Source organism: Prionailurus viverrinus, chromosome C2 (assembly GCF_022837055.1).
Source record: "Prionailurus viverrinus isolate Anna chromosome C2, UM_Priviv_1.0, whole genome shotgun sequence".
In the NCBI taxonomy this organism is placed as follows: Eukaryota; Metazoa; Chordata; class Mammalia; order Carnivora; family Felidae; genus Prionailurus; species Prionailurus viverrinus.
Genome location: NC_062569.1, coordinates 148,508,755 through 148,523,257, shown reverse-complemented (window position 1 = coordinate 148,523,257; position 14,503 = coordinate 148,508,755). Strand labels below are relative to the sequence as shown.

Genomic DNA, 14,503 nt, shown 5'->3' with positions numbered 1-14,503 from the left:
TCTTCACTGTCCCGTTGCCCTGTGGCTGAACATCCAATGGTGGTCTTAGAAAAGCAACCCCATGTCCAGATCGCACCTGCTGCCTTGGGCTGGAGGAAGTCTACCAGCAAACCAGGGCCTGCTCCCTATGGCTCATCAAACAGCTGCAGGTCTAAGCGGACCACAATCTCCCCTGTGGGGACTTCATGTAGCAGGAGACACTTTGTAACTGGGCCTTTGGAACCCTGGTCCTTCTTGATGTCGGCCACACGGATCTCTGTCCGACCCAAAAAATCTGAAAGGAGAAAGAACACCCTGCTCAGAGAGAGAATTCCTTAACTTCAAGGCATGTATTTGGCACACTGGGAATTTTTCAGCGACTTGTTATACCCTCCCTTCTTCCAAAAGGGAATTAGGTCAGTTTATAGGAATCCATGAACCACAATGACAGAGCATAAGTTTTAAATGGAGGGAAAGAAAAAAAAAAAAAAGGACACCAGGGTGGGGACGAAGGTGAGTCTAGAAGGAAGTAAAAACATAGATGATGACAGTCCCCACACCTGGGGACCTCCAAAGGCCTAGAAGCGTCCCGGGAGGCAATGCAACATTGGATGCCATATCAGCTGCACAAAGATTGAAAAGTAATATCTCCCAGGGTTTGTCACAAGAGGACACTTCGTGATGTCACATCCTTTTCAGAAAAAGCAAAGATGGTGAGCTAGGGCTGGTCCTTAAAATGCCCCTTGCATGTGCCAGAGAGCAAATGCAAGGTGTGGGAGAGGAGGCCACACACAGCCTGGGGCTGCATGCTTTCAACAGCGCTCCCAAAACTATCTCAACACCACTTTTCATCAAATATTGAGCACCAGTAGAAGAACAGATGTGAATATATTTGTGTTTTTTAATTTTATTTTTTAAGTAGGCATTACGCCTGGTGCAGAGCTAGTGCAGGGCTTGAACTCACGACCCTGAGATCAAGACCTGAGCTGAGATCAAGGGTCGGATGCTTAGCTGACTGAGCCAGCCAGGCACCCCTGCCCCCTTTTTAAAATTTTTATTTATTTTTTTAAGTAGGCTCCACATCCAATGTGGGGCTTGAACTCATAACCCTGAGATCAAGATCTGAGCTGACCCTCTCCTTTTTAAAAATTTTTATTTTTTTTTTTTAAGTAGACTCCACATCCAATGTGGGGCTTGAACTCATAACCCTGAGACCAAGAGTTGCACACTCTGCAGACTGAGCCAGCCAGGTGTCCCTATACTTGAAAATTCTTTTCAAATTAGGCAATTGCACAATGGTGTTAAATGGGCCTCCAGACCATAATTCCTTCATTTATTCATTCAAGAATTATTTAGTGGAATATACTGTTATCCAGGCACTCCTGTACAGGAAACAGCCTTTCAAGATTCCACTTGGCTCAGTCAGAAGAGCCTGTGACACTTGATCTTGAGTCATGAGTTGAGCCCCATGTTGGATGTAGAGATTACTGGAAAGAAAAAACAAACAAACAAAAAAAGCTTTAAAAAATAATTTAAAAAAAAAGATGTGAGAGTTTTTTTCTGGTGGACAGATGCAAATTTATTTTGCCCTATGCTCATTTCGTGGGGATAATCTCTTATATAAGAACAACACTAGGATTTTCAATGTATACCCTAGTGGAGTTGTCACTGTGTCCTGTTATTTCACTATTTAAAATGACCAGTCTTAAACTTTCACTTGTCAGAATAAAAACTGGCAATGAAACACGGTAGTCGAGAGCTTAGCCTTGAGAGTTGTTCTGGGCATTCTCTAACATTTAGCCAGCTATGTGCCTGTCTTCAGACCGTAACCAAAGGTACCTAACTCACAATGAGATGATTCATATAAAAGTATTAAAAGGCAAAAGCCAAGCTAGCAGAAGCCCCTCACTCCTATCACTTCCCTATACTCTTTGGATATAATTGAGCCTGCCATCTTCAGACTTACTCTCTGGTTTTTATCAGTTGAGGAAAGAGAGAGAATTTCTTGGAGTCATTGGCCAGGTGCCTTCTTTTCCAGGCTCAAAGCAGAAGCAGGAAGCGGGTTGAAGGAACGATTCATCCAACCCAGTTCCACAGTTCCATCCTTTTGATTAACCAGACATGTCACCCAAAGTGCACTGATTGCTTCTTGCCACGCCTGTCGTGGGCTGACACTTTTCTTGCTCAACGGGCTACGTTTATCCATTATCACCGTGGCTTTGGGCCAGGAACTAAAGGACTAGGCTGAGACTCTGGGGTACAGTCTTTTTTGAAGTCGCGTGCTGTAGGGAAGCATGGGACCGTGTTCTCTATCTAGGGCAGCTGGGCCACTCTAGACCAAGCGTGCTTTGTTCACCTTCTCTGAGATGTCCCAGCATCGGTGAAGGCCACTTCCTAGGGGAGGCTGAGTCTTGCCTTGCGCCAACCTCACCTTCTGGGGGGAGGTCAAAAAAAATCCTGGGCACCAAGGCCCCAGGTAGAAAACATTTACCCCTGGAAGCTGGATGACAGAGGAGGAAGGGCACCTCGCGAGGCCGCTCTCTACTCACCGTCTGGAGAGAACTGGTCCCTCTCAAACACGGTGATGCAGAGGACCTCCTGCTCCAGGTCTTTGATGAAGAACTGGCAGTTGGAATTCCATTTGGGATTCAGAGTGTCCTGGATCGTCTTGGTGATGTGACACTGGGAGCCCATGGTCACCTCACAGTACGGGTTACTCTTTCCTAGAGTGGACACAGTCTGCTAGACTCCTACCTGGCTGCAGGGCTCTGGGCACGGCATGGCAGGGTCACAGCCACGATGGGCAGCAGTTTCCCTCCATGTCCCTCCCATTGCCACCCCCCTCCCATTGCCACACTCGGTAAGTGCCATAAAATGGAGCATCTGGGCAAAAGCTCCCACAATCCAGCATCACAGTTAAGTTATAATACGTAAATATTGATAACACTTAAATAATTAGATAAATGGACTTTAAAATTAAGCCTTTCCCGTCTCTTTGCTATAGCCTTAGACTGTATCACATCTACTATGAAATGGCAACCACCCGGATCTCTCTGAAAAGCAAAATGGTGGGAAGGATTAAATTGAAAAAAACAAAAACAAAAACAAAAACCTCTAGATTTTAACAAGTGTTAGGAAAGCCAATTCTGGAAGGAAGATTTAGGGTTATGGAAACAGCACATTTGACTTAAGTCTGGCTGGGGGGGGAAGGGAGAAAAGGCTTCTACCAACAACCCATGCTAGAGGGAATTTGAGGTCCTTACCATGTGACCGACAGGGTTTCAGCTCAATGCCTTCAACAACGTTCACCATCAACCTTCCAATACCTGTTGCCCTTTGGGAACGGACTACGACAGCGGGAAGAACAACACAAGATGCTTCACTGAAACATTTGGTGCCTTCTCCATCCCTGTTTGCCTCAGACCAGTTTTATGTAGCTGCCCCCCCCCCTTCTCCCCTCAGACTCTGGCTGGCTTGTTCCACCAGGGTAGATGCTCCACCCTTCATCCTGTACCCCACTCTCCCCTCCCCCACTCCCGTCCCTTCTCAGCCTCCCTCCGCCTCCAGACTCATCTTCCAGCTTTAAGGATTCTGAGCCCAAACTTCTCTGCCCCAGCTCGGCAGGAAACAGTCCATGCCACTGAGCAATGCATACCCAGGTACGCCTTCTCCCGCTTCTTTTTCTCAGTCTCTATATAGAGTTCTGAAGCAGCTTTGATTTTCTGCACCCAGGCAGTCCTTGGAAATAAAAAGACAGAAAGGTGCCAAACAGAACTCAGGAAAAAGGTCTCAGGTCCATTCGAATTCAGTCTCCAGGACCCTACCTGCTTTGTTCATTTCATCTGAACAACAAAGGCTTGGGAAAGAAAGTCTGCTGTTCTGTCAAATGATGCTAATAATTATTCCTACCATGAATAAGGAGGGAGGAGTGGCATTTTTGTTGATATGCTCGAGACCTGCCTTGGCCTTGGTGCCCCTGTGGAAGAGAAATGCTGACCCGGAGATGTTGGCATGCAACTCTCTCCTCCCTCGTTGACAAGCATCCCATTACAAAACAGATGCACACAGGGGAAGGGGGGCAAAAATAATATAAAAACAGGGAGGGGGACAAGACATATGACACTCTTAAATACAGAGAACAAGCTGAGGGAGGCTGGAGGGGTTGCAGGTGGAGGGATGGGCTACATGGGCAAGGGGCATTAAGGGCGGCACTTGGGATGAACACTGGGTGTTTCATATAGGGACTGAATCACTAGATCCTACTCCTGAAATCATTATTGCACTATATGCTAACTAACTTGGATGTAAATTAAAAAAAAAAAATGAATAAAATTAATTAATTAATTCTTTTAAAAAGCACCCCATGTTTGCCTAACCAAAGAAGGCCAGAAGGATCTCTCTTATTAAACCATCCAAGGGAAGAACAAAACCATTTCCCAGACAGGGAACCACTTTCTAGGGAAAAGCAAACACACTCCGAGCAAAGTAGTTGGCATGACGCTTTCTCCTTCATTTCTCGGAGACCCATATGTATGATAGCTTTGGCCAGTTTTCTTGTTTGGCACAAATGCCCTTTGGAATGTCGGTTGGCCTTGGGTCAAGTTCGCCCTTCAGAAATGATCTATTTCATTTGGCTGTAGGGCAGAGCCTTGAATACACGATTGAAGCAAAATAACAGAACAACCCACTGCTCTCAGATCCAGAATGTCTGCGTAAGCGAGCCCAGCTGAGGACAGGGTCGGGCTTGGGTGGTCCTATTAATCCCCAGATCACCTTCCTATTGGTTTCTGCCACCTGGAAAACCTTGGGAAACCTGAGATGCTCCACTGATCTCAAAGAAAGATGGAAATTTCCTCTAAAAAAATTCGCAAGCAAAATCAGTTTCAATTCATTTTATTTTGAAAAAGTCACGCCACGTGTTAAACTTTTGAGCGGCTCTGGAGAAAAGTATGAAGACCCCTCCAGCCAGAGGTTGTGGTATTGCAACTGAACAAATGTTGGGACCTGCTGATTAATTAAATGTTCTACATATGTCCAGCCTGGTGGAACCCAGGTGCCCAGTGCCAGGCAGGTGGCAGGTCTTACCTTTCATTTATGCTTTCGGCTCGGAGGGTGTAGACTCGGTCAATGTGGGAGATGTGGAAGATGGGCTCATCTCCAGAAGGGTCAGTGGGTAATTTTACTAGAACCTCATTCAGGAAAATAGGCTGAAAGAGAGTGCACAGGCATTAAACAACCAGACGGGACTCTGTGTGTTTCAATGAACTATCAGTGTGCGTGAGCTTATGTGCACATGTTCTAATAAACTAAACTGAGTGTGTGTGTGTGTGTGTGTTTTCCAGTAAACTCTACTGGAATCATGATTTTGCATTAATATCAACTTTCATGTATTGCAAACTATAAATAGAATTTTTGCCTCCTCCATTTTGCTGGTATTTTTTAAGCCCTTCACAATACAAGCTGACCGGTCTGTTTTGGCCATTGCATATCCCAACCAGCAAACAGTCTTCAACAACTTAACCTCCAGCCAATCCCCTCCAAAGATTTTCATACAAAGTTGCTAGTGACAATCTACATAAGTACATTGTTCTTTGCCCCACGATCACCATCACCCCACAATCCCCTAACTGCTGCTTCAGAGAAAATTCTTCCGCAAAAACGCCCCCACACAGACAAATTTAGGAAAACGGTATCCCGTGACACAAAGACACACAAACACAGCTATGTACATAGGAGCAGACCAAATAAACAGCAGAGGGACTGTTTAGATTGGCTTTTGCTGGAAAAGGTGAGGGGCACAGATGTTTCAAGTGATCCTGAGAAGTTTGGGGAGGGGTCTGGGAATGCTTGGAAGGTGGGCACCAGTGCTCAACTTCTGAGCTGTCCCATGCCTGCCTCCTGCGTCACACTAGACCGCGAGCCCCACCAGCATAGGGGGCACTCCTCATGTCTGAGGAACCACAGTGGCCATTTGGAAGCTCATAGATAGATGTCTTGTCAATCGAGTCGAATGCTGTTCCTCTTCTCATAATGTTGGAACTGCACTTCTTTAGTTATCCTAAACCCTGGCTCATCCCTCGTCTTCTCCTCTACGCCACAACCCGCCCCCCCCCCAAACCCTGCTCATACTCTGCCTCCTTTTGGAAACTTTCTCCTTTCCCCGCCAACACCAACCCTGATATTGCAATCTAGAATCGCAATCTAGAACCACAATCTAGAACCACACTTACTGTTTTGTACATTTTGTACTGCAGGTTCGATTTGGGACTGAAGACTTTGTCCGTGCCAGATGAGCCCAAGGGCTTTATGATTTGGGTCAGCAGGAGGAAGTCGTTGAAGAGGAAGCCATACAGCTCCTTGTTGCTCTTGGCCTTGTAGAGTTTCCCACTGTGCAGAAACTTGCGTGGCCCCAAGCAGTTGGTCACTGAATTGAACACAAGTTGCTGAGAAAGGAAAACAAAGCCCAAAGAGGACACGGTGAAGGGAGGTCATTTTTTGATTTTTGTGTTTCTGCGTCTGAAAGCGCAGGCTCCGTCAGAATCGGAGGCTGGGCCCCCACGGGCCTGTGTCTTAGGCTTCAATCAAAGACTGCCTTGCAGACTTCAGGCAGTGCCTTTCAGGGCCAAGGAGTCAAAGGCAGTCAAAGACACAGTTCTGGGGATTCCGAGTGTCCAGATGAGTCTTGAATATACTTCTGACTGCTTTCTCCCGAGGGGTCTACTAATGTCTGAGGGTGTCGGTGCCCCCCTTTTATTTACTGGGAAATGGGAAACAGGAAGAAAATTCTTGGCCCTCTCCCACCTCAATGAGTATGGGCTGTGTCTCCAGAGGGGGCATCAGCCAGCTCCAGTGATGACCCCACACGGGTTCAAAAGGTCCCTTGCGCTTGGGGAAAGCAACACCCACTCCCTGCACAATTCTACAGACCACATGCTACTTTCCAAGGTCAGCTAGAGTCCAGGCCCCTCGCACGCACGTGAGTGCAAAACTCAAGGGCGCTGAGCGATGCCTCAAAGCCAAGCAGAGCAGACACGGTGTTGGCTCACATTAAATCTCCACCAACTCACTAGTCCAGAAAGTGTGAAGGGGACACTCTCACTGCCACTTCGCCAAACCTTGGAGATGGCTCCGAGTGCCGCTAAAACATGGCTCTATCATCCCTCTGGGCTCTCTCATCTCACGTGAGCAGTTTCTAAAGGGGCAGAGGAGGGGCGCCTGGGTGGCTCAGTCGGTTAAGCGTCCGACTTCAGCTCAGGTCAGGATCTCGCGGTCCGTGAGTTCGAGCCCCGCGTCGGGCTCTGGGTTGACGGCTCAGAGCCTGGAGCCTGCTTCCGATTCTGTGTCTCCCTCTCTCTCTGGCCCTCCCCTGTTCATGCTCTGTCTCTCTCTGTCTCAAAAATAAAAATAAAACGTTAAAAAAATTAAAAAAAAAAAAATAAAAAAATAAAGGGGCAGAGGGAGACCGAGGCAGAAAAATGACCTCACTAGGATCCCCTTTTTTTTTTGGCGCAGGGTGAGAGACTGAAAGAGGGAAAAGCACAGCTGTGCCCAGGCAGCAGTATGATCCAGGCAAGGGTCAGACTCTCACGGCCCCCACCTGTCCACACTTGGGCCCCAGGGGATGCTCTACTAGCAGCCTTCAAGGCCAATGCTCTCCAGAACTATGAGCCCTAGAGGTCTCCCTGAGGACAGTATTTCTGAAGAAATGACAGGGTTCACACCATGTGTCCCCCGAGAGATGTTGGTGGCCACTCATCTCCCTCCATCACGGGAGACAGAATCAGCAGTGCCTCTGTGACTGGAGATCTATAGGCATCAAGGAAGAGTGACCACTCCACTCACTCTTGGGTACAAAGAGGGAGAAGTGTCTCTAATCTGCCACCGGGGCTCTGAGGGAGCCCAAAAGACTGAAGATGACACCCAAATGGGAGCCTTTAGGGCCTAGTTTTTACCCCTTTGCACTATGAACAGGAGGCTGGAGATCAACCCAGCCCTTCTGGCTTGCCAAGAGAGTCCAAGGCACTTGGGGACAGACAATGAATCCAGAGAAGGCAGCCTGGATCACATAAAGGTGATGTCATTTATTCATACTCCAAGTTTGGGGCCTCCAATTGGCCAGGCTAACACTGAATATAAATGAATTGGGAATGATATTTACATTTCTCTATCTTTTAAAAGAAGTTTTTTAAATGTTTATTTACTTTTGAAAGAGAGAGAGAGAGTGCAAGCAGGGAGAGGCAGAGAGAGAGGAAGACGCAGAATCTGAAACAGGCTCCAGGCTCTGAGCTGTCACCACAGGGCCCAAGCGGGGCTGGAACCCATGAACCATGAGATCATGACCTGAGCCAAAGTCGGATGCTTCACTGACTAAGCCACCCAGGCCACCCCTACGTTTCTCTGTCTTAAGACAAGAGTGGCAAAGACAGCATTTATGCGAAAGTTAATCATAGGTCTGAGCCCAGATCTGGGCCAGGAAACGGAAGCCAACGTGCCCCCTTTCCATGATTGTACAGACAGACGGAAGCTGCTGTATAATAGCTAGGTAAGACCGGCCGATAAGGAAGGACAACAGTCTGTTTCAAAGAGGACACAGAAGCCACGAAACTCAAATGACAAGAGCTTATTTTATGCTGCATGATTTAAGATGAAGACCCAGGCAGGCTTCACTGAGTCCACCCGATGGCAGCCATGAGATGCAAGGAAGGGCCCCTTTCCAAAGTGCGTGTCGCCATGTTGGCACTTCTGCCTGGCAGATTCGGGTGCTGTTCAGATCCACCGTCTGCAGGATCAAGTTAAAGCTCCTCTGAATGACACACAGGCCATTATCACCCTGCCTTCAACTTGCCATAAAGCCGTATCGCCAGTCGCCCTACAGATGCCCGGCTCAGGACGTCCCTCCGCTAAGATGCCCTCCCCCTGGTTTCCTACCTGGATAGACATCTTCATCCTTCAACACCCAGCCCAGTGTCTCCTTCTCCAATGCTTCCCTGAATCCCCCTATGACTGTCCCTTCCTCTTCATCATGTGTTCCCACAGCACCTGCAGCTGGCTCTGCCTTGCCACCCATACTTTATCGTCAACATTGGTTTCGTCCCTCCACTTCATCCAGAACCGCAGAACCCTAGAGAGGGGAGAGGTGACATCTTTGTGATTTTCATGTCCTTAGTGTTTAGTACACTAAGGCAATGGCACATGGGCAGGTGCTCAAGAAATGTTTATTGAATGAATGAATGGATGAAAGCATAAGTGAGCCAACCAACTGGATGAATGCCCCTGGATTGATTATCGACACAAAATTCCAAAATGGGAGTCTACACTTGTCACCTGGATTTCCACAGGGCTGCTCCCACAGGCTGGCTTATCCCACACCTGTGCTGAAGGCCAACAAGGAAGTGAGGCAGGGAAGGAACCAGCGGTGATGACTTCCTCGGGTAGTGCCTGCCTTTGAAGCATTGTAAGAAGGAGGAAGCCACAGGAAGAGGGGGGTGTGGGGGATACATTCTGCCTGGGCATTTTGGTAAACCCTAGTGAATGGCGTGTGTGCAGGCATGTGTGTGTGTGTGCGTGCACGCACATGCATGCAGAGGCAAAGAAAGGGGGGGGGGAGGGCAGCAAGAATAAATGAAACTAAGGGAAAGGTAGGGGACAAGAAATAATTAAATACTAGAAGCGAGACTTCTGTTGCTCCAGTATTGATGGGCTACACTGACCTATCCAGTGAAAATTTTAAAAAACTGAGTAGAATATAAAAATTCACTTTTGAAATGCAAGCAAAATGATAAAAATGTAAAACAAAAACAATCTTAAAACAATGTGCAGAGGCCGAAAAAAATGAAAATGTGAACCCCAGAAGATAAACCCCAAAGCCAGCTTCAGCCTGACAGCCTCCCTTGAATCTGGTGACCTTCAGCGTCCACTTCAAAAGCCATATGGGCCGCAGGAAACAAGCGATGTTTCCAGGGCTCACTGAGCTGAGGGATCTAACAGGAGAGCTCCACCAAAAGAGGGCCACAGAGGAAAGGCCACGAGTGAACTCAAGCGCAGCAGAGATGAACAAGAAGACTTGCTTGTTTTTGACCTTGGTGTAAGTGGAATGAAAAAAAAATGCCCCTGAGAATCTGCAGCCACAGGGCAACTCCCCACCCATTCACAACTACAATTCACACGCTAGTGTGATCCAAAAACCCCTCTACGTGAAATTTAGGGTGATCCTGGTAGCAATTCTCTCAGGAGGAATGCAACTTCAGAGCTCCAAGGTCCCACAGATAAAGCTCCAAGGGACACTGAGCTCACGATCGAAAATCACAGTACGTACAGAGAAGCAGGCATGCGCGGTGACAGCTAGCAGAAACAGCAGAAGGGAACGAGATCCGTAACTGTCGATACTACGCTTCTCTGCTGTGAGATATGCAGGAATATGTTTAAAATGTGTTGGGGGAAAAAAAATGCAGAGCATGGCCACGCGTGCAAGGACAAGACACAAGAGAGGAACCAGCAGATCCGACAACACAAACAGGACTGTCGAAAATGGAGAAGAAAGCAATACAGAAATTAAAAAGTCAGCGGGACAGGTTCAGGAGCGGGGGAGAGGCAGCTGGAGACAGAACAGGCTGTAGCCTGGAGAGGACGGTTCACGATCTTTCTCGCCGCTGAGGCTCAGCGGGAGGGAGGCCCGGGTCCCAGCCCCGAAGGCAGCTACCTCGGACAGGCCTTCACACTGCACGTGGCCTTGGATCCACTCCAGCCGGTCGGAGTTCTCCTTCTCCCGCACCCCTTCGTTCACCTGGGAGCACAGCTCCTCCGCTTTCTCCAGGGCGTGCTTCAAGTGGCTGTGGTCAGGGTGGTTTTCAGGAGTGTTTTCCAGGATCTACACGGGAGGACAGAAGACGGCAGCCTCAGGCGGTGCAGGTGGACCCGGGGTCCCCTGTGCTGGGGGGCCCAGCACAGGAGGGCCTGGACCTTTCCTGATGGGTGCTCACATGAGAAACCGCAGCTCTGAGCACCCAACTGCAGCAATGACGTGAGCGTGACGGCCACTCCTTGTTGGCCAGGGCCCCTCGGGAGGCAGGGGGCGCCCACATTATTCATACTTTGGTATGAGGAGGGGCAGTGGCTGCAGCGAGCGCATTATACACCCCACGTGGATTTCTCCCTGGAAAATGGCTCTTTTCCTGGGTCCGTGCACAGCTGCAGCAACCTGCGCACCTCTGGACCAGCGTGCAAAGGGGTACATCTGAGCAAATGTGCCTTTTTCTGGGTAGAACCCTCGAGGCCAGCGGTTAAGACTGCCAGTCCTAGGGCTCCACCTCCTGCATTAAAATCTGCTCTGCAATTGACCAGGCATGCTATGGGTCAGTCCCGTAAATGTTCTGAACCACAATTTCCTCATATGGAACGTAGGGATGCTAACAGCACCTCCTTTGGGGGCGCCTGGGTGGCTCAGTTGGTTAAGCGACCGACTTCGGCTCAGGTCATGATCTCACAGTCCGTGAGTTCGAGCCCCGCGTCGGGCTCTGTGCTGACAGCTCGGAGCCTGGAGCCTGCTTCCGATTCTGTGTCTCCCTCTCTCTCTGCCCCTCCCAGACTCATGCTCTGTCTCTCTCTGTCTCAGAAATAAATGAACATTAAAAAAAACTTTAACAGGGGCGCCTGGGTGGCACAGTCGGTTAAGCGTCCGACTTCAGCCAGGTCACGATCTCGCGGTCCGTGAGTTCGAGCCCCGCGTCTGGCTCTGGGCTGATGGCTCAGAGCCTGGAGCCTGTTTCCGATTCTGTGTCTCCCTCTCTCTCTGCCCCTCGCCCATTCATGCTCTGTCTCCCTCTCTCCCAAAAAATAAATAAACGTTGAAAAAAAAAAAAAAAAAAAAAAAAAAAAAAAAAACTTTAACAGCACCTCCTTTATAAGATTGGAGGACTCAGTGATTTGATACAGTAAAGTACTTTGCAAAGTGCCTGGCCCTTGGAAGGTGCTCAGTAAAAGGGAACGATTATCATCGGGTGTACCTACCGAGGCTTTGTCCAAACACAAATAATTCAAATGGACCTAACCTCGAATAATATCTCATCTCAAAGGTACACTTCGGCTTAAAGTCCTAGGTAAGCCCCTAACTTGAGAAAAATGCACATTCTGGGTCCTGCGTGGCCACTGATCATCTCCAACAAGGGCCCCACCCTCCAGGCCAAATCCCGGCTGGGGTCAGGATCCCTTTGGAAACTCCTGTTGTCATCCCTGACCATATCCCTGGGGGCGTGGGACTCCGGCATAGGAATTTTCTAGAGCTCTCTAGGTGATTCTAACGTGCAGCCCAGTCTGAGGATTACAGTGCTAGACTGGGAGCCCACACAGCTGGCTTGTGTGAATTCATTTGTCTTTGTTTTTGTTTCGTTTTGCTTTCCTTTTTTTTCTTCTTCAATTTATTTGAACTAAAAACAAAACAAAACAAAAAAACAAAAACAGGTTACCCATTTATGCCACCGCCTACCCCTGCCTCCGGCCGCCACCAATCTGTCGTCTGTACTGTGAGCTTGGGAGGTTTTTTTAATTAATTTTTTTCAGATTCCAAATATAAGAAAGATCATATGGTATTTGTCTTTCTGTGTCTGAGTTATTTCACTTAGCATAATGCCCTCGAGGTCCGCGTTGCTGCAAATGGCAAGATGTCACTCTTTTTAATGGCTAAATAATATTCCATTATATAAATTATATTATACATATTACACATAATATATTACATCATAATTTATATATCTATTCATCCATCAGTGGACAAGTTGGTTGTTTCCATGTCTTATAAATAATGCTGCAGTGAACATAGGGGTGCATTTATCTTTACAAATTACTGTTCTTGTTTTCTTCAGGTAAATACTGAGAAGGAGAATGCCTGGATTGTGTGGTAGTTCTATTTTTAATTTTCCAAGGGACCTCCTTACTATTTTCCATAGTGGCTGCACCAATTTACATTCCTACCAACAGTGGGTAAGAGTTCCTTTTTCTCCACATCCTTATCAACCCTTGCTATTTCTTTATAATCGTCATTCCAACACGTGTGAGATGATTTTTATTTGCATTTCCTTGATGATTCATTATGTTCAGCATCTGTTCAGGTACCTGTTGACCATCTATATGTTGTATTTGGGAAAATGCCTATTCAGATCCTCTGCCCATTTTTAAATCGGATTGTTCAGGGGCGCCTGGGTGGCGCAGTCGGTTAAGCGTCTGACTTCAGCCAGGTCACAATCTCGTGGTCCGTGAGTTTGAGCCCCGCGTCGGGCTCTGGGCTGATGGCTCAGAGCCTGGAGCCTGTTTCCGATTCTGTGTCTCCCTCTCTCTCTGCCCCTCCCCCGTTCATGCTCTGTCTCTCTCTGTCCCAAAAATAAATAAACGTTGAAAAAAAAAATTTTTTTTAAATAAAAAAAAATAAATCGGATTGTTTGTGGGAGGTTTTTTTGTTTTTTTTTTGTTTTGTTTTGTTTTGTTTTTTGCTATTATATGAGTCGTATGAGTTCTTTATATACTTTGGATGCTAGCCCCTTATCAGATTTTTGATGTGCAAATATTTTCTCCCATTCAGTAGGTTGCCCTTTCATTTCGTTGACAGTTTCCTTTGTTGTGCAGAAGCTTTTCCGTTTCCTGTTGTCCCATTTGTTTACTTTTGCTTTTGGCGTCAGATTTTTAAAAATCATTGCCAAGACCTATTTGCATTGTCAAGGAGATTGCCACCTGTTTTTTTCTGGGAGTTTTATGGTTTGGGCTCTTACATCCGAGTCTTTAATCCATTTTGAGTTAATTTTTGTGTACGGTGTAAGACATTGGTCCAGTTTCATTCTTTTGCATGTGGCTATCCAGTTCTCCCAACATGATTGATTGATTGATTTAATTTTTTAATAATGTTTATTTTTTGGAAGGCTGTGCACAGGGGAGGGGCAGAGAAAGTGGGGTGGACAGAGGATCTGAAACGGGCTCTGTACTGACAGCAGAGAGCCTGATGTGGGGCTCAAACTCGCGAACTGTTGAGATCATGACCTGAGCCAAAATCAGACACTTAACTGACCTAGCCACCCAGGTGCATCCCCCCCCCCCCACACACACACCATTTATTAAGGAGACTGTCCTTTCTCTATTATATATTCTTGGCTCCTTTATTGTAAACTAATTGACCATATATGCATGGGATTATTTCTGGGTTCTCTATTCTGTTCCACTGATCTATGTATCTGTTTTTAATGCCAGTACCATACTGTTTTTTTTTAATTATTATAGCTTTGTAATATAGTTTGCGATCAGGGAGTGTGATGACTCCAGCTTTGTTTTTCTTCCTCCAGATTGCTTTGGCTATTTGGGTCTTTTATGGCTCCAAGTTTTAGAATTGTTCTATTTCTGTGAAAAATGTTGGAATTTTGAATGGGCTTTCATTGAATCTGTATGCTGTTTGGGGCAGAATGGATATTTTAACTACATTAATTCTTCTAATCCATGAGCATGGAATATCTTTCCATTTATTTGTGTCTTCTATAATTTCTTTCAC

The 14,503-nt window shown here is 47.1% G+C and overlaps 1 protein-coding gene across 1 annotated transcript in view; it reads right to left on the bottom strand.

Annotated features, from left to right (window-relative positions):
- ITSN1 (intersectin 1) overlaps positions 1-14,503 on the bottom strand; it is a 219,826-nt gene continuing 205,323 nt past the window's right edge. The window contains exons 33-39 of the mRNA XM_047874631.1: positions 10,679-10,846; positions 6,210-6,422; positions 5,065-5,186; positions 3,635-3,717; positions 3,243-3,326; positions 2,529-2,702; positions 1-274 (exon numbers count right to left, since the gene is read on the bottom strand). Coding sequence (XP_047730587.1) covers positions 126-274; positions 2,529-2,702; positions 3,243-3,326; positions 3,635-3,717; positions 5,065-5,186; positions 6,210-6,422; positions 10,679-10,846 — 993 coding nt within the window. The 3' untranslated portion in view covers positions 1-125. The remainder of the gene's footprint in view (positions 275-2,528; positions 2,703-3,242; positions 3,327-3,634; positions 3,718-5,064; positions 5,187-6,209; positions 6,423-10,678; positions 10,847-14,503) is intronic.